The sequence below is a fragment of the Choloepus didactylus genome, chromosome 21 (genome assembly GCF_015220235.1).
Source record: "Choloepus didactylus isolate mChoDid1 chromosome 21, mChoDid1.pri, whole genome shotgun sequence".
NCBI classification, from domain to species: domain Eukaryota; kingdom Metazoa; phylum Chordata; class Mammalia; order Pilosa; family Megalonychidae; genus Choloepus; species Choloepus didactylus.
The window spans coordinates 7,533,542-7,560,039 of NC_051327.1; the positions used below are offsets into that span (position 1 = coordinate 7,533,542).

The window sequence follows — 26,498 nt, forward strand, 5'->3', positions numbered from 1 at the left end:
TGGGTTAAAGGACCAATACCATGGTGTAGAACTCTAAGTAAAGCTCCCCAAATGACAGAGGCTGGTGCCCCTCCCCCACTGGCATGGCAGGCTGAGTTGGAACACTTCCCTGTGGAAAAAAGAAGTAGTGTCTACTAGGAGCAAGGGGAGACAGCTCAGTTAAAATCCAATTGTGTTTTTAACTAACAAATTTGAACTACTGAATGCAAACTATAAGCACAGATAAACCCAGAGAAAGCAAGAAAGTATCCCTGAAATCCATCCTGGCAGAAGGGAGGTGGAGTGGATAGAAAAATAAGTGAATAAATAAATAAGTAAATAGAGAGGCTTTTGGGGTCAGCTGAGTTCAGAATACTGGAAAAGTTCTGTGTCCCAAGAAAAGGGTCACATAGAACAAGTTACCAACTCCATCTCTTGACCAGTGAAACAGGAGGGCTGGGATTGATTGACTCTGAAAAAGGTATTTCTTCATTTTTCTTTCTTTTTCTCTCATTCTATGTAGCTCATTAGAGAAAGCCTGAGTCATTTTAAATTGTCAGTTTCTGAACCAGGCAAGGGTGGAATTAAGATATTCAGAGAAACAAAGGAAGAAGCCAAGTGAAGGAGTAAATTCCTTTAAGGCTGCATCTTCCCTAAGAAAAGGGGTGTGTGGTGCCCAGCTCAGGTGATGGCCCTCTCTCAAAGAATTCAGAAATGCATGGCCTGGGTTAAAATAGACAACAGAAAAAGATTAAGCTTCACTTCTGTCTCATCCTCAAACCCAAGAAGGGAAAGGGAATTCTGAGGATTAAAGGCACCACAACACTTTACACTGTGGGCTGAAAAGCACCACCTGCTGGGCAGGACAGGAAAAGCACAGAGCCTGGAAAACTCACAGGAAAGTCTTAACAAGCTGCTGGTCTCATCATCAGGGAAACTTGATACTTATTACACCCTCTTCCTGAGATCTGGGCACATATGCCTGGGTAAATCTGGTTGGGGTGATCAAGGAAACCAGATGCCTAGGCCAAAAAAATTACAAGTCACATTAGGCAAAAGGAAAATGTGATTCAGGCAAGGGAACAAAATGGCAGAATCTATGGAAATGAATGGCAAAACACAAGAGATGAAGAACACAATGGAGACATACAACAGCAGATTTCAAGAGGCAGAGAAAACATGCAGGAACTGGAGACAAGAATGGAAAAATATAAGTAACATCTCAGGGAATTGAATAACTTGAAGCACATGAATGTACATGTCTTTGGTGTCCCAGAAGGAGAAGAGAAAAGGGGTAGAAGCAGTAGTAAAGGAAATAATCACTGAAAATTTCCCAGCTCTTATGAAAGATATAAAGTTACAGATCCAAGAAATGCAGCACACCCCAAACAGAAGAGATGTGACTAGACTTATGCCAAGACACTTAATAATCAGATTATCAAACATCAAAGACAAAGAGAGAATCCAGAAATTTGCAAGAGAAAAGTGATCCATCACATACAAGGGAAACCTGATAAGGCTATGTGCAGATATGCAGCTATGTCTATAGAAACCATGGAGGCAAGAAGGCAGTGACATGATATATTTAAGATACTGAAAGAGTAAACGTGCCAACCAAGAATCCTATATCCAGCAAAACTGTCCTTCAAATAAGAGGGAGAGTTTAAAATATTTCCATATAAACAGACACTGTGAGAATTCATGAAGAAATGACCTGTTGTACAAGAAATACTAAAGGGAGCACTACTGACAGATAGGAAAAGACAGGAGTGAGAGGCCTGAACACAATTTTGGGTGATGGTAACACAACAATGTAATACACTGAACAAAGATGGCTCTGAGTATGCTTGAGAGAGGCAGGTTAGGGACATGTAGAACATCAGAAGGAAAGAAGGAAAATAAAGACTGGGACTTTTTAAATCAGTGAAACCTAGAGTGCTCAACAACTATGAAAAAAATGTACAAATATGTTTTTACATGGGGGAGAACAAATGAATGTCAACCTTGCAAGGTGTTAAAAATGGGGTGTTACCAGGGAAAAATATAATCAATGCAGACATAAATATTGTATTACACTTCCCTTAATGTAAAAAAGGCAATATACCAAAGCTAAATGCCTATAAGGAGTGGGATATATAAGGGAGGGGTATGGGACCCTTGGTATTGGTGATGTTGTCTAGCTCTTTTATTGTACTTTAGTTTATTCTATATTTCCTTTTGTTAATAAGTAGTTTTCATTTCTTTCTTTCTTTTTCTTTTCCTTTTATCTCTCTACCTTCTTTGACTGTTCCTCTTTCTGTGTGGAAGAAATGGAAATGTCCTTATATAGATAGTGGTGCTGTTGACAAATACATAAATATGTGATATACAGGAAACTATATTGTTTACTTAGGATGGAATGTATGGTGTGTGAACAAAACCATCTTAAAGAAAAAAAATAATGGGTTGATGAAGAAACTTTGAGGGCATTATATTGAGTTAAATGGGTCAGACACTGGAGGACAAATAATGTGTGATCCCACTGATATGTACTAATTATAATATGTAAACTCAGACATGAAATATAGGTTACCAGGAAATAGAATGAGGCTAAAGAATGGGGAGTGATTGCTTATTCTGAGCAAAATGTTTAACTAGGTTGAACTTAAGTGTTTGTAAATGGACAGAGGTGATGGTAGCACATTATTGTGAGAATAATTAACAGAACTGAATGGTGTGTGAATGTGGTGGAAAGGGGAAGTTTAGAGACACATATGTCACCAGGAGGAAAGTTGGGGGTTAAAATATGGGAATGTACAAAACAATGAATCTTGTGGTGGACAATGTACATGATCAACTGCACAAATATTAGAAAATTCTCTAATGAACTGAAACAAATGTATGACATTATAACTAGAAGTTAATACTAGAGGGTTATATAGGAAAAATATACCTATTGCAAATGATGTACTACACTTAGTAGTGTTTTGACATTATTTTCTGAACAGTAACTAATGTACTATACCAGTACTAGGGGTGAATAATGGAGGTGTGTGCTTCAGGGTATGGGAGGATTTGAGTTCCTTTTTTACTTTTATTTATGTTCTGGGGTAATGAAAATATTGTAAAAATTGAAAAAAATAATTGCAGTGATGAATGCACAACTAAATAATGGTACTGTGAACAACTGATTGTACACTCTGGATGATTGTATAGTATGTAAACAATCTCAGTAAAATTGATTTAAAAAAACACAATGGAGACATACAACAGCAGATTTGTAGAGGAAGAAGAAAGGAGTCATGAACTACAGATAAGAATATCTGAAATCTTACATGCAAAAGAACAGATAGGGAAAAGAATGGAAAAAATATGCACAGGGTCTCAGGGAAGAGAATGACACATGAATTGCATCAATATACATGTCATGTGTGTCCCAGAAGGAGAAGAGAAGGGAAAAGGGGCAAAAAGAATACTGGAGGAAATAATCACTGCAAATTTCCCATCTCTTATGAGATACATAAAATTACAGACCCAAGAAGCACAGCATACTTCAAATAGAATAGATCTGAATAGACCTGCTCCAAGAACATGTAATCTGATTATCAAAAGTCAAAGACAAAGACAGAATTCTGAAAGCAAAATAAAAATGGTCTATCACATACAAGGGGAGCTTGATAAGACTATGTGAAGACTTCTCAGTAGAAATGATGAGGAAAGAAGGCAGTGGTATGATGTGTGTAAGATACTGAAAGAGAAAAACTGCCAACCAAGAATTCTATACCAGCAAAACTGTCCTTCATAAATAAAGGAGAGTTTAAAATAGTTTCAGACAGACACTGGGAGTTTTGAACAAGATACCTGCTCTGCAAGAAATACTAAAGGGAGTACTACTACAGGCAGATAGTCATAGAAAGAGACATTTGGAGCCGAGAATAGAAACTCTCAGTAAGGATAAAAAGAGAGATAGAGTAATAAAATAAAAAATAAATAAAATAAAATAAGCTATGACACATAAAATCCAAAAGAGAAATGGTAGACAGTAGACATTATGTTGAGTGAAATTAATGAGAAACATAAGGACAAATACCGCATGGTCTCAGTAATATGAACTAAAATTAATTAATGAAATTAGAGAGTTAAAATTGAGAACACAGGTTATCAGGAAATAGAAAGAGGGTAGGGAATAGGCATTTGATGCTGTAGGAGTACAGAATGTTCAACAGGATTGAGTGTGTAGATCCAGAAATTGATAATACATTACTGTGTGATTGTAGCACAATATAGTAAGTACTGTGAAAAAAGTTGAGTGTGAGTTCAGTTGAAAGAGGAAGGCTTCCATATATGACACTATAAGGAAAGACAGAAGATAAAGACTGAGATTGTATAAATTAGCAAAACCTAGAGTGGTCAGTGATGGTGATTAAATGTACAAATATAAGAATGTTTTTGCATGAGGGAGAACAAATGAATGTCAATATTGCAAGGTGTTGAAAACTGGATGGTATAAGGGAAAAATACTATCAGTGCCAACTGAAGTCTATAGTTTATCAGTAACATTGTAATATGCTTCCATTAATAGTAGCAAAGACAATATAACAAAGCTAAATATATAAAAGAGGGAGATTAAGGGAGTTGCCTGGGAATCTTGTTGTTATTTTCTGATCTTTCCATTGTATTTTATGTTATGTTATTTTTTCTTCTATTTTTATTATTTTATTCTTCATTTTTTTCTCCTCTTCCTCTTTTCTCCCAGAAGAAATGGAAATGTTCTCATATAGATTGTGGTGTTGAATGCATAAATATGTGATTATACTGGGAATCATTGATTGTTTCTTTAGGATGGATTGGATGGTGTGTGAATAAAACTTTCAAAAATAAACAGAGGAATAAAGTTCTGGATAAATGAGAGAGGGATGTACATATTTTCTTTTGGTGGGGAATTAGAATGTTGCAGTGCCTCTGGAGGGCAGTGTGGATGTTCCACAGAAGGCTAAGTTTGGGTTGACATATGGCCCTACAATCCTGTTATTTGGTATACACATTGTGTTATAACTTGTATACAAATATGTTATATAGCATGATAACAAAATAAAAAAAAATAACCACAGTCAATATCATCCTTTGCCCTTTAGTCTGATTTACCTTCATCCTAACAAAGTCCATTTCGCTCATATCTCTAATTGAAGTGTGATATCTTTTTCAGCTATTTAACAGTTGCCATATTGGTTAATGCTGATATTTATACCTCCCAAACTCTGGCTCTGAGTCTAGTTGTCACACAGACACCTGAACTTCCAGGGGCTGACCAAGTTATTCGCAAGCAGCTCAGCATCTCAGAATTTAGAAATAACTGTTACTACTTATGCATAGATGTGACTGCTGTAAGAGCTTACAATCTAGGGTATTTTCATGATAACTCTTCCCTTGATAGACTATGCTCTCAGATTCAGTTCTCAGAATTTGTGCATTATAGTTAGTCCATATTAATGAGGCATTATAATATTTGTCCTTTTCTTCTGGCTTATTTCCCTCAACATGCTCTCCCCAAAGTCCATACACCTAGTTGCATACCTCACAATTTCATTTGTTCTTGCCACTGGTCAATATTCCATTGTATGCATGCACCACAGTTCACCATTCCATTTATCAGTCAATGTACCTTTAGGCCACCTCCATCCATTAAAATGCAAGGTTGACATTCATTTGTTCTCCCCCATGTAAAAACATATTAGTACATTTTATCATAATTGTTGAGCACTCTAGGTTTCACTGATTTAAAAAGTCCCAGTCTTTATTTTCCTTCTTTCCTTCTGATGTTCTACATGCCCCTAACGGGAGCACAGAAGGAGCCCAGCAGGAGCCCAGTGACTATTCCCTTATCTAAATTGCTGCCTGCCTTCAGGAATGCAAGGCTTTTGGCCTTCCCCCAGCCTGGTGCCCACCTTCAGGCATCTGGAGGTTGGGAGCAGCCTCCCTGTATAAGTCATCCAGCCAGGGAACTTTCCATGTCTCCACAGATTAGCATGAAACTCTGCTAAATCCCAGAGCAATCTGGGCAGAGAATAAAAAGTATTTGAAAAGACCCCTTTATAGACTGGGTAAAAATGTGGAAATATTAAACTTCCCCACCTGGGGAATTCCTTATATGCTCACAAGCATTGTGGTTTAGCAGACAGTCCTTGAATTTGTGGCTTGGACTTATGAAGCTTGTTACTGAAAAGCAGAGGCTGTCTACTTATGATTGTGCCTATAAGTCAACCCCAGAGAAACTCCTTTATTGCTCAGATGTGACCTCTCTCTCTAAACCAACTTGGAGGCAAAATCACTTTCCTTCCCCCTACATGGGACATGAATTCAGGGGTGTAAGTGGCAACTTTGGACATGAATCCTTGGGATGAGACTGGACCCAGCATCATAGAACTGAGAAAGCTTTCTAGACACAAAGAGGGAAGAGAAATGAAACAAGTAAAGTTTCAATGACTGAGAGATTTTGAGAAATCATTCTGGAGGTTGCTCTCATGCATTATATAGATATCCTTTCATAATTTTTAGTGTATTAAAATAGCTAGAATGAAATACCTGAAACCTGAATTGCAATCCAGTATCCTTGATTCTTGAAGACGGTCATATAACTATATAGCTTGTATGCTGTGACTCTATGATTGTGAAAATCTTGTGACTCACACTTCTTAATCCAGTGTATTGAAAGAGAGTAGAAAAATATGGGCAAAAATTAAATGAATAATGGGTGGGGAGAAGGTGTCTGGGATGTTTTGGGTGTTATTTTTCACTTTTACTTTTATTTTTCATTATTTTTATTTTTATTTTTTGGAGTAACAAAATGTTCACAATTTTTTTTGTGGTCATGAATGCACAACTATATGATGATACTGTGAACAATTGATTGTGCACTTTGGATGATTGTATGGTATGTGAATACATCCCAATAAAATAGTGTAAAAAATGCTTATATTTATACATTTAATCACCATCATTGTCCACTCTAAGTTTGGCTAAGTTAAGAAATCCCTGGTTTAACTTCTGTCTTTCCATCTGGCGTCATACACGCCCCCAGCCTGACTCTTCCAGCCATACTCACACTTAGCTTTGTTCATTATACTTAAAATATTGTGCTACCATCTCACAGCATTGTGCTATCCATTTCTGAATCTTTACAATCAATCTTGTTAAACCTTCTGTACTTCAGAATCAAATACTGAATCCCCACTCACTTTCTATCACCTGAAAGCCTGAGTGCTCTAATATAACTCTCAGAATTTGATCATTATATTTAGTTCACATTAGTGAGACCATATGCAGTAGTGTTCTTTTGGTTCTGGCTTTCTTTGCTCAACATAATGTCCTCAAAGTTCATCTACATGCTGCTTGCATCATGACTTTATTCCATCTTACAGTTGTGAAATATCCCATCATATCTATATATCACATTTTGCATACCAACTTATCAGTTGACAGACATTTGGGCTGTTCCTATCTATTTGCAATTGTTTATAATGCCACAATAAACATCGGTGTGCAAATGTCTCTTTCTGTCCCTGCTCTCAGTTCTTACTGGTATATACCAATTAAAAGGATTTCTGGTTCATACAGCAGTTCTATGCTTCGTTTCCTGAGGAACCACAAAACTGCCTTCAGAGTGGATGCACCATTCTATATTTCCTCCAAAGGTGAATAATATATCTTTTGTCTACATTCCTTCCAGGACTTGTAGCTTCCTGTTTTTGTTTTGTTTTGTTTTGTTTTGTTTGATAACGGCCATTCTAGTATGTGTGACATGATATCTCATTGTGTTTTTTTAACAGTTTGCAAACAATTAAACTACTTGAACTATTAAAATTTGAAGTCAAACATTATTTTAAGATCTAATGGCAATTGAGTACAAATTCAGTACAGAGCAAATTATCTAGCAAAATGTTATATAAAATATGACTTACAATCACCTTTGAAAAAAGCTATCTAACTGTTCATAGAAAAACAAATAAAAGCTAAGCACACACAATGAGAACATAGAAATTAGCATATTTCTAACAAGCTGTGGTTTTTTTTTTTAAATTCACATTAATAATATTATTAGGATCTTCAAGAGTGTATGATATATTGTCAAGGGTATAAAGGAAACTTTCTCCTTGGTAGTATACAAGTTATTTCACCAAATGAGTATAAAGTAGACATGAATTTAAAGTAATGATTATTCTTCTTATTACTCCAAATTTTTATCTTTTGTTTCCTGTCTTATATCTCCCACCTATATTCAAGTTAAAAAAAGAACAAAGGTAAAAGCAGCTCCAGACCAATGTAACCCTTTATTTCTGTGTTGTCACCATTCAGAGAAAGAGTATATGGCTTGGAATTGTTGGTCATCAGTTGGTGACGGCCTCCCTCTCCTGGATTAACTTGAAAAAGAGTTAGGAATCTTCTTAATGTTTGACCTGAATGGGGGAGGGTAGCCAAACAGTTTTGCCTGCAATGAAAGGCTGATGTCATGTAGTGGCCTAGTACTATAAACTTCACTTAAACCAGAACCATGAAGCCTGTATCCACAGGCAAGACTGTTTTCTGCTTTTGCTTTTCAACCACTCAGATGTTGAAAAACCAATCTTCTAAGTTCATCTCCAGTTCTTTAACTTTTGCCAACATGGTTTCAATCTACTTCAATCACACTGTATTAGGAAAAGGCAAATGAATACACAAATGTAATTTCTACATGTTTTTCAGACTCATTTACTCTGTTTTTGTTGTTGTTGTTGTTCTAATGTTTGTTTACTTGAAGGGATATTAAAAGCAGAAATTTACTTTTCTTTCAATGAAATTCTCTGTTTTCCAGCAAGGAATATTGTTCTATGTCTCCACCAAATAAATCCCAATGGAACAAACTAATAAAAGAGATAATAAAACAAACAAAAAAATCCAATGATTTTCAGGACATCAATGTCTCATCAATTATGCAAAAAGAACTCAGATCATTCTATTGGAACCACCACATGTTTGATATCAGGTTATTGTTTAAATATATGCTCAAAATTCCTATAAAAGCAAAAAATACAAAAAATTCAAAGACATAACACTGACTTCTGTGATAACATCTTGTGTTACAAAGAAATTAATCTACTTGAAGCCAAATCATATTAAAAATTACTTTCCTTATTTGGATCTCTTTAGATGATTTTTCTGGAATAAAGAACAAAAAAATAATTCAAAATCATTTCTGAATATCCATTTCTTACAATAATTTAAATATTTGCATTATAACAGGATAATTTTTATAGCTTTGACCATTCAAATAAGAGTTTCATCTTCTTAAGATGAAGTCTCAAACAAGTTGATTCCCTGGTTTATCAGTTTATTTCAAATTAAAAAATATAATCTTTGTCTGGGAAAGTTAGAGAAGAATCCTAAGAACAAGGATTCATTCATGTATGTCTGAAAATATCTGGTCAATAATTAAATCAACAAATAATACAAAAATAGATGTCATGTTAAGATGCTTGAAATTCTTCCTCTATATGCTAAAAGTAGAATCCAAGTCATGAGAACTATCAGTCTCCCATGATTTCATTTCAAAGTTCATCATGGAATAATGGCATATTCAACCCTTAAATTAATAATGTTTCACCATCCATATCTCAGCCAATTATCTTTATACCAAGTATGAGTTCATTGATTTCCCTGGCCCTAGGGAACCTCTCTTTTTTTTATCATTTAGTACAGTCTTTGTTTGCTGTTTATTGTTGAGAATATTTGATTAATAACTAGCTCTACCACTCCACTGGATTTGACTTCTAAAAGTGTACTCCATGATAAAATTCTCTGACAGTGGAACATGCAAGGGGGTATCTATTACACAATTTGAAAACTAACACCACATATTTTTTGTTGCACATTAATTACCTTAAAATCTATGTATATTTCAACCACAAGTTAATTACCCTAAAATCTATGTATATTTCAACCACAAGTTTAACACATATTTCATGGCTACCATTTGGTATGCAGATTTCTAAAAAAAATTCTTGGAAATGTTCCAGATCATGTGTGATCAAGTAGAGGATGTCTCAACAGAAATTCAAACTAATTACAGGATTTTAGTATACTTAGACAGTAACCAAGTAATTACCCAACAGGAAAGAAAGAAAATATAACCTTGAATATTGTGCATCACTCTCATTTCAATTGCTTACAGCTCTGTTTTGCATGAGTCTAACAAGAGCATTTTCACTTCTTTCTTCCTAAGACTACAAATGAGTGGCTTCAGCATGAGATCACTATTGTCTAAAACACAGAATCCACTTGATCCCTTCCCAAGGAGTAGAAATTCTGAGGTTTTAAATAGATGGAAATTGTAGTGCCATAATATATGGTGACTATCTAGAGGTGTGAGGCATGAGTACAGAAGGCTTTGCACTCTCCTAAAGAGGAATTAATTTTCAAGATAGTAGTCAAAATAGACCCATGGGACAAAGAGTTTGTGATAAGAGGAACAATTAGGCTTAAATTTGTGAGAATGAATATCATGATTTTGGGGTCATGAGTGTCAGTGCAGGAAAGTGCTAAAAGTTTTCATAAAAACAGTGAGAGATATAGCTGGATTTGTGAAAATGTAAATTGTTCATGTAAACAATATTGACTAACTTGCTTTTCTTTCCATTAAACTCACTGTTTACCAGCAGGGATACTTGTGCTGGTTTGATTCTGTTATGTACCCCAGAGAAGCCTATGTTTTTAATCCCATCTTGCAGTGGACAGAAATATTGTGAGTGGTACCTTTTGATTAGATTGTTTCCATGAAGATGGGATCTTGCCCATTTAAGGTGGATCTCAATCCCCTTGCAGGAGTCCCTGTATGCTGCATGTCAAGACAATAAATTTTTTGCAAGATCTGTATAAATGGAACCACTGCCAGTCTGCACATAAACGTACAGAAAAGGGACAGATTGAAGGAAAAAAAATGACCTGAAAGACAGAATCATGGAAGCCAAGGTCAGGAGAGCAAAGCCACCCATGCACATAGGGAGGTTGAGTTTGTTCCAGAGTTCAAAGAGGATGGAGCAAATCCCCTGGGGCTTGGGGAGAGTCTGGTCACAATCCCACTGTTTGGAAAGGGGAGAGCCTGTGCCTCAGAGATGACAGAGAATCCGGGTGCTGCCCCAATGCTTGAGAAGGCTGGGATTGAGAACAGGTAGTTTCCCCAATGCTTGGATATGTTGGAGCAAATACCTCAGCATTTGGAGAGAACAGGGCCACTGTGCAAGCCCTTGGAAGGGGTGAGACTGCCATTCTCTCAAGCTCTGAGGAAAAAATTCTATAAATGACTCTCAATCTTTGAAATCTGATGCAGTTTTGCCCTGCAAGTTTTGGGAACCCTTTGAGTCCTGTGGCCCTGCTTTCCTTCCAATCTCTCCCTATGGCAATGGGAATGTTAATCCTATGATTGACCTCCTTTGTACATTGGAAACAGATAACTTGTTCTAAGTTTCACAAACAGAGCAGAATTTTGCCTTAGGATAAACCATATGTAAATTATTTTGATGACTTTGTACTTAATATTGTACTGAAATAAGTTAAGTCTTTTGTGATATTATGATAGAATGAATATATTTTGCATATGGAAAGAACATGCCTTTTGGGGTTCTGAGGGTGGAGTGTGCTGGTTTGGATCTGTAATATACCCCAGAAAAGCCTATATTCTCTTTATCCAATCTTGTGGGAGCAGACTTATGTTTGGTTGGGACATTCAATTAGGATGTAACAATGTAGATATTACACCACCCATTAAAGGTGGATCTTAGTCTCTCTGCTGGAGTCCTCTTTGAGATGACAAAATGCAGTGACATTTTGTGGAGAGTTGAGAGAAGCTGAGAGAGAAGTCCAGAGACATTTTGGAGAAAGCCACTGGAGCCAGAAGCTAAACCTGGGAGAGAAGGATCAGCAGAGCCTGTCTGTGACATCCCATGTGATAGAGGATCCCCAGATGCCATCAGCCTTTCTTCAAAGAATGTATCATCTTGTTGATGCCTTAATTGGGAACATTTTCATGGACCTAGAATTGTAAATTTGTCAGTTAATTAACCCCTATTCTAAAAGCCAATCCATTTATGTACATTGCATTTTAACAGCTTTAGCAAACCAAAACACCTGGCCTATGATTCCACTATATTGATCCCATTAGAACAAGCTAAAGAACTATAGAGTCCCTCCCATTCAACCCATTAGTACACAGAATGAAAGAATGAACTGATTTTTTCTACTTTACTAACTCCACTATCAGACCTTCAGAAAATATCACATTAAGTAGAAAAGTCTATATTCTGTCATGGTAGAAACAAAAGAGAAATAGGAAATGATGTAATAAATACTGGAGAAATGTTTCCATGACATTAGAGAAATCATTCAACTGAATGTTAATATTGAATTTGCAGTTTTGAGCCTGTGTGACCAATAAATTGAAGACAATAAGGAAAAGAAGAAGATTTAGTAGTTGTTGTAGTAGAAGAAGAAGGGGAAAGGAGTAAATGAGCAGAAGATGAGGAGGAGATGAAGAGGAGGAAAGATGGGGAAGGAGAGGCAAGTAGTGTGGAGGATGAGGGTGAAGAGATGATTGGAAGAAATGAGAGTTGTGTTAAAATTCATTTTTATTGAGATATATTCACATACCATGCAGTCATACAAAACATACATTCAGTTGTTCACAGTACCATTATATAGCTCTGTGTTCATCACCAAAATTAATTTTTGAACATTTTCATTACCACACACACAAAAATAATAAGAATAAAAATTAAAGTGAAAAAGAACAATTGAAGTTATAAAGAACACTGGGTTCCTTCACCCCCCACCCCCCATTTTTCTACTCATCCATCCATACACTGGACAAAGGGGAATGTGGTCCATAGGGCTTTCCCAGTCACATTGTCACCCCTCATAAGTTACATTTTTATACAATCATATTCAAGATTCATGGGTTCTGGGTTGTTGTTTGAAGTTTCTTGTATTTACTGCTAGCTATTCCAATTCATTAGAACCTAAAAAGGGTTGTCTATATTGTGTGTAAGAGTGCCCACCAGAGTGACCTCTTGGCTCCTTTTGGAATCTCTCTGCCACTGAAGCTTATTTCATTTTCTTTCACATCTGCCTTTTGGTCAAGAAGATGTTCTCCATCCCATGATGTCAGGTCTAGATTCCTCCCTGAGAGTCATATTCCATGTTGCCAGGGAGATTTACTCCCCTGGGTGTCAGATCCCACATAGCGGGAAGGGCAATGGTCTCACCTGCCAAGTTGGCTTAGCTAGAGAGAGAGGGGCCACATCTGAGCAACAAAAAGGAAATCAGGAGGAGGCTCTTAGGCACAATTATAGGCAGGCCTAGCCTCTCCTTTGCAGCAACAGTCCTTCCAAGGGAAAGTCCTGTGGTAAAGGGCTCAATCCATCAAACCACCAGTCCCCTATGTGAACACATCAGCAAACATCAAGGGGGTATGCCCAACACCCCTGCATTCTCCACCAGCTCCTCAAGGAGGCTCTGCATATTTTTTCATTGTTTTATTTTTTAATTAACTTTTTTTTAACTTAGCTACATCAAAAAAATAAAAAATACAATAAAAATCATTTCAAACAAACCATAACAAGGTAGTAAGAAAAAGACATCTAACCTAAAATAACATTTACTTCCAACACGTTCCTACTCTTCCCCAAGAAAATAACCTAGTATAGCAACATTTCTGTGAACTTGTTCCTGCCATACCCATCAGAAATTTACAAACCATAGTCATTCCTGGGCATTCCCAGAATGTTAAATTTACCCATGATAGATTATCTGTTCTTAATGGGTTATTGTTCCCCCTTCCTTAATGGCCCTCTATAGCTAGTCCTCCTACGTTCTACATTATAAACCATTTATTTTACATTTTTTCAATGTTCACATTAGTGGTAGCATATAATATTTCTCTTTTTGTGCCTGGCTTATTTCACTCAGCATTTCACTCAACATTATGTCTTCAAGATTCATCCATGTTGTCATATGTTTCATGATATCATTCCTTCTTACTGCTGCATAACAAATTAGAGATTTATTCTTACTTTAGTCTGCCCATGTGTATATACCACATTTTATTCATTCACTCATCTGTTCAGGGACATTTGGGTTGTTTTAATCTCTTGGCAATTGTGAATAACACTGCTATGAATATTGGCATGCAGATATCTGTTTGTGCCACTGCTTTCGGACCTTCCGGGTATATACCAAGAAATGCAATAACTGGATTGAGGGATAAATCTATATCTAGTTTTTTAAGGAAGTGCCAGACTGATTTCCAGAGTGGCTGAACCATTATACAGTCCCACCAACAATGAATAAGAGTTTCAATTTCTCCACATCCTCTCCAACATTTGTAGTTTCCTGTTTGCTTAATGACAGCCATTCTAATTGGTGTGAGATAGTATCTCATTGTTGTCTTAATTTGCATCTATCTAATAGCTAGTGAAGCTGAACATTTAGAAAGCAGACTTTAAATGTCATCTAATTATTTCTGTTACACCTGCAGAAATTTTGAAGTTTCATTGCACATTAAAAGTGAGAACTATAAACCCAGATAGATCTTGTCCTGGCAAGTGTGTAGGTATCCAGAAAGCAGATATTTGGAAACACATCAGTGAATAAGATTTTAAAGGAATTTCTTCTATTTGAGATGCAGAAACTGGAAAAGAATATAACTTTTCAGGAACCTACCAGAAAGGTGAGATGGAAACAGCTAAGGAATCAGAATACCAAAGAAAGACAACCCCTCAAAGAGGAGTTGGGGCAAATGAGCAGTTTTGATTTTTGACACATGCTAGAGAAAGACATGGCCATCATACAAGCACACAGAAAAAAATCAGATAAATAATAAAGAGTAGTTAAAGCCAGGAGAAGGCAAGAGTGTCAGCTGGGAAAAGCAGCGAGTTCTAAAATCAAGAGATTTGCATTCATTTTCAATATCTTCACTACAGGTCTTCTCTAAGTGCTCATGGAAAAGACAGGGAGCAGGCTGGGAGTTCTTCAGACAATGGCACTGTGCAACCTAAAAATAGAAATATCCTCCTCCTTTCTTCTAAATCAGGAACTGCTTTTACTTTACAAATTAGAGATTTATTCTTACTTTAGTCTGCCTGAAATGATTGATAAAAATTGAGATACTGAGTCATAGAATTGTTCATGCTTTCTGGCAGAATCCAATCAAATAGCAAACTTTGTTTTCTTATACCATCTCCCTAGGTAACCCACCGAATTTTAAATCCTATAATAGTGCTTTTCTAAAACCTTCTTAGAAATTGCACATTTTCTCATTGCCTACGTTCTTCCTCACTGCAGTGAGAAATGGTTCAACAACAGGTGTTGCTAGTGGTCTTTGGCAAATGAGAATTGACAATTACTAGGTTTAAAGATCTAACATAGAGGATAAAAGCAAGTATGGATACATGAGAAATTGAATCTATTATGTAGCGTCCAATGAAATGCTAGAAATATAATTTTTAAAAGCACACACACACACATACACACCCACAGTACAAGAAACAAAGAACTTCATGAACAGGATCATCAATAGAGCCAGTACAACTAGCAAAGAATTTGTGAACTTGAAGAAAAGCCAATAGAAGTTAACCAAACAGAGAAGATTTTTTTTTAAGTGTAGGGAATAATATCCAAGTGCTGTGGGACAAATATCAAACTTCTCATATACATATAGTTGAAGTACTATAATAAGAATAGAGAGGCAGTGAATTAAAAAAATATACATATTAGAGGAGATAATGACCAAAGTTTCCTAAAAATAAGGAAACACATCAAACCACAGGTCTACATATGTTAGAAGACTCCATGAAAGACAAACTACAAATAACAAATCAACCAACAAGCAAGATACACATTTTGTCTTGCTGTGGAAATATCTAAGAGAAGTAGAAAATTTTGAAGGCCATTAGAGAAAAATGTGTACTATATAGAAAATAAAAACCATGCAAGGTATCTCAATCTTGTCATCAAAAATGTTACAAGTCAGACAATAATGGGAAATACGCTTAAAATACTGACAGACTATAACTGTCATTGCAAAATCCAATACACACTGAAATCTCTTTTACATGTAAAAGCATAATTTAAAAAATAAGGAATTTACCACCACACAAAGAAACAATTTATTTATAGCCAGCAGACTTGTGCTCCCAAATTTTCCAGGCAGAAGGAATAAGATAATAGAAATAACCTGTCATTGGCTGAAAGAAATAACAGTGAAAATGAAGAAGTCAAAGGATAAAAGCAAGAATAGGATTTTTAAAAATTTAATTGCTCTAAAATTAAATAACTAATGAAACTATGTTGATGCATTGTGGGACTTCAACCATATATAGAAGAAAAGTTTATGACATAATTAGCACAAATAAAGCATAGCTAATTAAAAAGACCAAAAAGATGGAAAGAGCCTATAAACATTAGAAAAGACAAATGCACTTTCATGATGAATGATAACACAAAAAGGCATTCAATTAAAAAATAAATACTTTTGAAGGATTTACCTCTCATTGTAAACAGAAACAAAGAAGAATAGCAACAAATAAAGATTATATAAACATTTATTTCAAAAGAAAATATGCCACACTAAAGTAATTTTACTTGCTATTGACATATTATATGGCACAATTTTAAAAAATAAATTGAGAAAGCATAAATATGAGGCAGATTTAAAAGATTTGAATAAATTAAATAGTTCTTAATTAGCAGAATATTTTTAAACACCTTACTCCTGAAATAGTGTTGAACTTTATTTTAAACTTTCCAAAAACCTTTAGAAAAAATAATAAGATTTAATTTTACAGAGAAAGCCTTAATATAAATTTAAAAAAAAGAACAAATTTTGTAAACCTATTGCTTGGAGGCAAACAATAAATCTAATTAAAACTACAAAAGTTTAAATATGCAAAAAATCTAATTCTTGAAAACTGAGAAATACTTTTTATAATAATCCTTGAAGTTCAGACAACTAAAATTGCATTGTCAGATTATATAGAGGATATATTCTTATAGAAGAAACTTTAACACTCTACCTTTCTAAAACTTAAGAGATGCCAGAAAATATTGATACTGATCAAAAGTAGTAGGTTCTCTGCCTGATGTGCTCACATGACCAATCCCCGAGACACTGGGGTTTCAAAGAGTTTATTGCTAAGCACAAAGCAGTAGATCAGATGTCCTATTTGCCTTAAAATCTGTCTCCCATGGCTGCAGTAACTCTGATGGTCTTATAGTATCAAAAGATGGGCAGGATTTAGGATAATGAGCACAATGACTTAAAGTGATGTAATCAGAGGTGATCTAATCACTGAGCTTATGCAGACTGATTAAATGCTTAGCAAGATAATTTAGGGATTGAGATGGGTTTTAGTTCTGGGCTGATGCAATTTCTTTCATTAATAAATATTAGGGGCTATCTTCTGTGATCATAAGATTCTAAAGTTGGAAAACTGGGTTTGGGAGTACAAATGAGGGCCAGTCACTAGATTTTTTAAATTACAAGATAAAGACTATGCAGTTATACAATCATTTCAAAAATCAAGGCAGCTGGGTTACAGTTCAGAAATTTTGGGTATTTCCCTCTGACTATTGTAATACACTAGAAAGTAAAAGTGAAATATCTATACATTGCTTCAATAACCATAATCATTTGTTAAATCCTAACTTCTTGGTTACAATATTAATTCCTATTAATTCCAGTTTTTAAATTTTTCTCTAAAAATTTTTTTAAAACAAATGAGCTGTCATCTGAGAAATAACAAACTATGTGCAGAGTAATAAGGGTATATCTTTGGGGTCACAGAATTTCAATTCTGAGAGCACAGATTCAGGTAGCAACCCAAATCACGTTCCACCTTGATATTTCCAGGCAAGGATTTTTAAAGGAAAAGAAGACTACAGAAGTTGTTTGTGATTGGTGGATATTTGCTGCACTCCAATTATCTTTCAGATTAGATAATTAATTTAATTCTTTATTTTGGGATTTGTTTCTGGTGTCCAGATATCTTTAGGGTTTTTTGGAATGCTGTTGCTTGAGCCTTTGAATACTGCGTCAGTTTGAGAAATCTGCATAATTGTACCTTGAGAATGACCTCCTGAATCCATGTGAATTCTCTCAGCTGTAGAAACTCTCTTTTGCTTTAATTCTTTTAACAGCACCAAACATTACTTTAAAAATTTGTTTATTCTTAAGGAACTTTAAAAAAGCTACAGAAATCAGGATAAAGGAAATGATTTCATGAAATACATATAATTTAAAATTCAACAGAGTAGTTTATGCAGCTTATTCACTCATCACAGAAAATAAGGTTTTACAAATATTTAGCAAATAGACATCAAACAGATATGGCTGCATCCAAATTTTTAACCTAGCAAATTTGCAAAATTTCAGGTACAGAAAAGCTTTGTGAGGCAGTCTTTGTTTTGCTAATTTAGACAAGAATATAATCATCTCACAGGTTTAAATGGCAAAGAAATACCCAAAGTTTGTACTGGTAAATGAAAAGAGAGAGCTACAAAAGATTACAAAGAAAATAACCAAAATTTGTTCATATATGTAACATATACATGCACATACAAAATTGTAAGTCTAGGAGAATATGCACATAACTTCCAGTAATTGTTGGGGCATTTCTATTTTCTTCAATATTTTTCAATATTTCAAAGTTTTCTAGTATTATTAGCCATCATTTATTTTTACTGCATAAAGTGCTTTACATTCCTCATCTGATTAAATGTTTACAATAATTCTAGGGATTTGGAATTAGTGCTTATCTTGTATACTTGAGGAAAATGAGGCTTAAAGTATCAGTGACTTATTAGGGATACATAGCAAAAAATAGGAGCAGATCTAGAATCTAAACCTGGAATGTCTGATTCCAAGGTATGTGCTTTAAACCACTCTGCTATATATTTTCTCTATATAGTATATGACTTCTGTTTGTGAACTATCATTGTGCCAAAATGTAGCTATTTTCCGTAATAAAATTCTTTCAAATTGGAACATGCATGGAGATTTATTTTCTATAATTTGAAATACATTACATTTTGTTATTTTGCACAAAGTTCAACTTTAAAAACATATATTTAGATAACATGTTTCCAGTTTTCAAAATGGATTTCTAAAACCATATTCCTGGACATATGCAAGATCATGTTTGGCCAAATAAAGAATGGCTCAACAGAAATACAAACAAAACAATGATCCATGTATTTTAGAGAGAATCCAAGTAATTTCCCAAAAATACAAAAAAAAAATAACAAAAAAAAATGTGCCTGGATGTTCAGTGTTGCTGTCTTTTCAAATGCCTGGAGCCTTCTCTCTTCTGCATGATTCTAATGAGAGCATTTTTCACCTCTTTGTTCCTAAGACTATAAATGAGTGGATTCAGCATGGGGATCACTATAGTATAAAACACAGAGGCCACTTGATCCTTTCCCAAGGAGTTAGAATTCTTTGGCTTTAAATGGGTAAAAATCATAGTGCCATAAAAGATAGTGACTACCAGGAGGTGGGAGGCACAGTTAGAGAAGGCTTTGTGCTTTCCTGAAGCAGAATTAATTTTCAAGATAGCAGAAAGAATGGACATGTAGGACACACAGATTGTGGTAAGAGATACAATTAAAGTGGAGCCAGCCACAATGAATATCATGATTTCAGTATCATGAGTGTCAGTGCAGGAAAGGGGTAAAATTGGGGTTGTGTCACAGTAAAAGTGGTGAATTACATGGGATTTACAGAATTGCAAACTGCTCATGTAAAGAATATTGACCAAGGACTCTGTACAGCCAATCACATAGGACCCAGTGATGAGGGCAGAGCAGAGTCTTGTGGACATAACAACTGGGTAATGAAGAGGGTTGCAGATAGCTACATAGCGGTCATAGGCCATTGAAGACAGAAGGAAACACTCAGTGGCACCCAAGAAGATAAAAAAGGACATCTGGGTGAAGCAGGCCATGAATGAAATAATTTTCTTGGAAGTCAGCAAGTTCTCTAAGGTTTTAGGTGTGATGACCGTTGAGTAACAGAGATCAATGAATGAGAGCTGACTGAGGAATAAATACATGGGGGTGTGAAGCTGGAGATCCAGGCGAATTATCAGTATCATCCCTGCATTCCCCAGCATGGTTATCAGGTATATCAGGAGAAATAGCATAAAGAGGACCTGCCGCATCTCTTCAGAGTCTGTCAATCCCATAAGGATGAAGTCAGGCACATTTGTGTTATTCCTACTTCCCATAGGATTCATCTATTTTCAAATGTTGGGAAACCAAAAGTGATACTTAGCATGAATGACTTGAAATCTAGGTTTTTATTTATATGAATGATCTGGCATTTTAAAAATATTTGTTTAGTGCTTCCAGAATTCATATACAAAGCATAGTTTGCAAAATATGACTAAAAAAATCTTATCATTATTGCCAAACATAAATTGGACTTAAATAATCATTTGGTTATAATATAAGTTCACATATATTGCATAATTAGAATGAACCTGACACTTTTATTAATTTATTAACACATTTAACTCTCCTGAAAATACTATACATTATGTGTTACTATTATCTCTATTTATATGAGAAAAAGGCAGAAACATTTTAAATAACATTTCCAGAGGTAAATCTATTAAATATTGACTCTGGAATTCTACCAAGATAGGTGGAGTTTAGAGAGCATTCCAGGAGCACTATATGCCTGTGTATATTTAATTTCAGAAAAACTGAAATGAATGTTAGATATATGGTAAACAATAGAAAAACAGTTTTAAGGAGTTATTTTCTTTTATTTTGTATCCAACATTATTTAACACAAATGATTAATCATAAATTTCAATCTTACTTGAATGCATTAAAATTAGAGATGACAAATATTTTAATTTTTGGAAGATTATTTATTTTCCTAAATTGATCGTTAAAAATCAAATTTCTTCCAAAATCATATTTCCAATATATGTACATTGATTTTGGACTTGAATTCCACCAATTCTATATTTCTATTCCTATAAATCCTGGAATTATTTAGGTGAGGCCTATGTGATATGTATGTGTAAATCATATTCTTCTAATAATGTCTCCAATTCATTTGATCTGAATAAAACTCTTGAGTTTTGATAATGATACTTACCATAAGCAAAAGGTGGTGAAAATGTTTCTTCCAATAGAATCTACTAGAAATTTGTCACCCTCATATTTTTTCATAAATAAAATATGTAAACAAAATAAGGACCTGAAAATTACTGAGACGAAATATTTGTTCCCTTTTAGATACATTAGTTTTAATTTTTTGTTCATACATTTTTGTTGTACCCTGAGGTAAAATAAATCAAACCTAATAATTTTCTCAGGCCTTGTTCAAATGGAAAGTCTCCTGGAAATTATGTCCCACAAATATTCCAAGGAGCTCCTGTGAATATAAGCAGAAAATATTACCCCTTGCCTTTCACTCTGATAATGCCACAACACCTTTATATTGAAGATTGCTAATAATGAAACATTTGGTCATACCTGGGGACCAATTACCAAGGAAGATTGTTTGGTATGATTCCCAGGATAACAGTTCAAGGACCAATGCATCCATGTTAGGTGTGTAACAGAGAGTTTCCTTCCCCCTAAGAGCACATTATTTTGAGCATGATGTCTTTGTGATGCTCTAATTTTTTGACTGTGTAACATGGAAGGTATTTCTAGAGAAATACTTAGTTATGATGTGGCAGAAAGTTCATATCTTTAACCACCAGGGATAGAACAGCACATTTTTCACAATGAACTGTTTTATAATCAAAACTATGACACTATTATGGAAGTAAACAATATTTCTCAAACAAAAATTTAATAAAAGAAAATCCAAAGAAGAAAATGAAAATCATTCATAAATGTTGTTAATCTTTACACATATTTTCTTCCAATTACTTTATGACCCTTATATAATGTTTACTTATGTATTTGCATAATTTTATCATACTGTGTTTTCAGTAACATTCTGTTATCCTAAAATAATTATGTTACACTTTGATCTAAGTTAAATTAGCCTTTTGTAAAACCCACGGTTTTGTGTATTTTGCACTGGGTTCCTGCCCCAGAAGGAGTGTGCTGAGGCCTCACCTGGAGAACATGGCCCAGTCTGTTTATTCTGGTTTGGCTGAACCATTTAATTCATCTACATAGCAGACATATATTTTTATTCATCTATAACAATATTTTTGCAACTTTTAAAATAATTGTAGTGTACTTGGTTTTTATTTTATTAAAAGAAAAATGAGAAGGGAAAGTAATAATAATTTGAGACTTGTAATTTTTAATTTATTAAAAAGCTAAAACTTAGTTTCTCTAAACATATCCAGTGCAAATATTGTCTTGTGAATTTTGCATTAATTAAAAGTAATGAAATCAACTTTCTTATAGATTTAGATGTAACTTACAGCAAAAACTGTTCACACTCTAGAATTTCAGGAGAAAAAATGTTGGTATGGTTAAAGAAGTTAGAAAATAAAATATCTATGATAAACTTTTGGAAATGCAGTTTTTCTTTTCATCAAAATTTAGTGATGCTGAGACAGGTTTCTTTGGAAACTAAAATAACAGCATCAATTTATTTGAGAGAGATAACCTTGGTTTAAGAAAAATGAGAGTCAAAGGTGATTTTTGAAGTTCATGCCACCTTAAAAGGCACTGCTTACTTCTTGCAAAATCACCATGAGTAAGTTTTTCTTCCCAATGCTGAAATCAATTTTTGTAGCCATTAATCATAATCTTAAAAATGTAATTGTTGGAGAAGTATAATTTACAAAACTAATTTTATGACTTTTTAAGTTTTATTACTTAATCTTTATTGTCTGAATTCCAAAAGAAACACTTCTAATAGTAAAATAATTTTGGTGGAAGATCAGGAGTGAGAAACAGTAGGGGGACTTAACTTACTTGTCCCAGATGACAACAAAAAGTTAGCATTTTATCCCTGATAATTATTCAGTTTGATTAATATTTTTTAAAATTTCTATTTCTCCATTTATTTTTGTCAATTTTTTAATTCATTTGTGTGCTTGTTTGGATGTCCCCCCAAATGCCATGTTTTTTCATGCAATCTTGGGGGGGGCAGATGCAATCTGTCTGGATAGACGTATTAGTGTTGATTAGCTTGGAACATTGGGATTAGGTTGTTTCCATGGAGATGTGACCCACCCAACTGTGAATGACACCTTTGGTTAGGATGTGACCTCTGACTGAATGTTTCCATGGAGGTGTGGCCCCACTCATTCAGCACAGGTCTTAATTAAATCACTGGTATATTTTAAAAAGAGCCATGCAGGCCCAGACATTTGCTGCAGCTGAGAGACACATTTTGAAGATGGATGTTGGAAGCTTACACTGACTAACATTTTGGAGAATGCCATTTTGAAATGCAACCTGGGAGCAGATGAAAGCCATGTGCCTTCCCAGATAACAGAGGTTTTTAATGCCATTGGCCATCCTTTGGTGAAAGTATCCTATTATTGATTCCTTACCTTGGACATTTTATGTAACCAAATAAAATCCCTTTATAAAAGTCAATCCATTTCCAGTATTTTGCTTAATGGCAGCATTAGCAAACCAGAAAAATGTGTTTTAAAGCTCTATAAAAGTTTTTATTTTTTTTCTGATAATTGGCTCAATTGTTATTTTATACTATCAGTAATATCTCTGGAATATAGAGGTCTTCTTTGACAAATAATATATACAGTAGTTTTTATATATGTATATTCACAAAATATATATTTATTAGTCCTACTTTTCATTTCTCATAAATGTTACATAATTCATTCTTACATTTTAGTTCTCAATAAGTCTCTCTTCTATTGGAGTGTTGAGTCTATTTACATTTAAAATAATTATTGACACATTAATTTCTATTTATGTCATCCATTTTTAGACCTTTGATCGTTCTCTGTTAGCTTCCTTTTGGGTTAACAAAAAATATAATATGCAATTTTCCCTATTGGATTTTTAATTACATTGCCCCTTTTACTATATTGCTAATGATTACTCTAAGGTTTGAAATTCACATTATTAAATTATTTCAGGGTATTTAAGTAATTGCAGCCATTTTCATAAAGTACAAAGACTCTAAAACATTCTAACTTCATTTAGTCCTTGTCAGTTTGGACAATGTGCCATTTATTTTTCTCTCATATAAATTACAAACCTGAAAATACAATATTATTTTTTTGTCATAAAGAATGTTGTCTTTTAGTTGTATTTTAGTCATCTTTTGCAGAATTGGAAAATATTTCTCATGCTTGGTGCTCCTCATTTCTTTTGACAATTTTTTTTCTGATGATTTTCATAAATTTTTCTTCTGAATATCATTTCTATTTATATATCATTTTTTTCTTCCTATATCATTTTTCTTTCATCCTGAAGAACTTCTGCTGACTTTTCTTGTACTGAAGAATTTTGGCAGTTAATTTTCTGAACTTTCATTTATCTTAAAAGTCTCTAGTCTCCCTTGCTTTTTTTTCACCCTGGCTTTTTAAGAAAATTTTCCTATGGAATTATTTTTTTTCTTTTTGCCTTTAACACATTTCAGATATTTTTTTGTCTTCTAGCCATGTGGTTTCTGATAAGAAACAAGCCGTAATTTATTATCTTTTTCTCCTGCAAGTATTGTGTTCTCCCTGCCCCACTTGGCAGCTTTTAAATATTTCTTTGTAACTTTCATATTTTGTAGCTTGAGTATTATGTGCCTTGATGCATGCCAGTTTGTGTGTGTGTGTGTGTGTGTGTGTGTGTGTGTGTGTGTGTGTGTGTGTGTTGCCATTGGATTTAACCTGCTTTGGTTGTTCAGAACTTCTTGAATTTGTAAATTGAAGTTTCCAATTTTTAATAAAATTTCATCCACTTTTTCTTCAATTTTTACTGATTCAGTTAGCCTAAGTTCTTGTTTTCTTAGTTTCTCAGTTTGAAAACATTTTACTGGTCAGGCTTTCAGTTTACTGATATACTCCTGTGTGCTTTCAATCTTCAGTTTAGTCCTTCCAGATAATTTTTCATCTTAGGTATTCTACCTTTCCATTCTAGGTCATCATGAAAAATGATTCTATTAAATTCTTTATATACTAATATGGTTCACAATTTCTTGCTTTGTCATGCATTTAGACTTTTATATACTGTATTTTGTGAATGCTATATTATAGAGGGTTTGGATTATGTTGCCTTCCTTTAAAGGTTATTCAGTTTTGTTCTGGTAGGTTAATTACTGACAGTACCTTTGAAACCTATCAGACTGATTTCATTCTTTGATAAGGAAGATTATTTGTCACGTCTTGGAAATTCTTGTGCCACTTACTCTGTCATAGGAGAAGCCAAACTCTGACTAGAGATATTAATCTCTTCTGATTTAAATGATGCAGTTTCATCCCCTAAATCACTACATCTTTTCTAATGTTTTTGTCTGCCTCTTTTATTCTCTCTGTTCTCATATTCTTCCTGTTTTTTTTGGGGGGGGGCAGTTAATAAAGAATGGTTCTTTTATTCTATTTCTTTCTTTTTGATAAATTTAATTCAATTTTTGGCTCTCTAGTTTATTAAGTCTATTTTAGTTTCATCATTTTTATTTCCTCTACTTTTTTAGAATGAACTTGCTGCTATTTTTCTCACAATTTCATATAGCTAATTATGTTTTCAATTTTTGTTGCCTGATTAAGAATACAGTGGTAACTTGGTACTCCTCATTAATTGGTTTCAGGAGGTGCAATGAGTACCAAAAATGAGAAGTACCAAACAAATGTTTCCCATAAGGAATAATGTAAATAAATTTAATGTGTTCCCAAACCAAAGACAGTGCACATTTTTTAAGGCAAAATGTAAATGATATGGTTGTACATCATTACTTTTCATGAGAAATACACCTAAAATTATTAAATACTTAGATTAAATAAAATCAAAACTTCACTTTACCTGTACTGAGAAGAGTCCATGGCCTGATGGGGTTGTGGGAGGTGACTGGTGGGAAGGAGAGTTGGTATGGCATGTTGCTTCAAAAGAGAGTCCCCTTCCAATAGAACATGAGGCACCTGCAATTAATGTGTTCTTTCTCTTTTCTGCTTTTATTCAACTTGCACCATAGGCTCTGACACACTCTTTGTCACTTTCACTAAAAATGTATCCAATGAGGATGGCTTCTGTCTTTTCAGAATTCCTTGAAAATGTGAAATTCTTCGGTCACTCAATAAATTCACATTTCTGTTTGTCAGAGCTTTGCCCAGATGGCACTTCTCAACAAAGTTTTGAACTTCTGCACATTTTGCACATATTTCTTTCATCAAGGAACTGGGGACATCTCCTTTATCTCTTCCTCACCTGAAGAAATCTCTTCAACCACCTCTTATTGCTGTTCCTGCTGTAGCTCCTGCAGCCCCTCATTGCTGAGCTCTTCATGATCTTCCTCCACTAATTTCTCAACACCAGCTTTTTATCACTTCTTTTTTTTTTTTTTTTTT

The 26,498-nt window shown here is 34.4% G+C and overlaps 1 protein-coding gene across 1 annotated transcript; it reads right to left on the bottom strand.

Moving 5' to 3' along the window:
• Positions 1-19,304: 19,304 nt before the first annotated feature.
• LOC119518075 (olfactory receptor 8H1-like) lies at positions 19,305-25,971 on the bottom strand. Its single transcript, XM_037815152.1, has 2 exons — positions 25,957-25,971; positions 19,305-20,273 (listed from the first exon to the last, which is right to left on the bottom strand). The coding sequence occupies exon 2, from the start codon at positions 20,271-20,273 to the stop codon at positions 19,305-19,307; it is 969 nt and encodes a 322-aa protein (XP_037671080.1). The 5' UTR covers positions 25,957-25,971.
• Between the last annotated feature and the right edge of the window lie 527 nt (positions 25,972-26,498).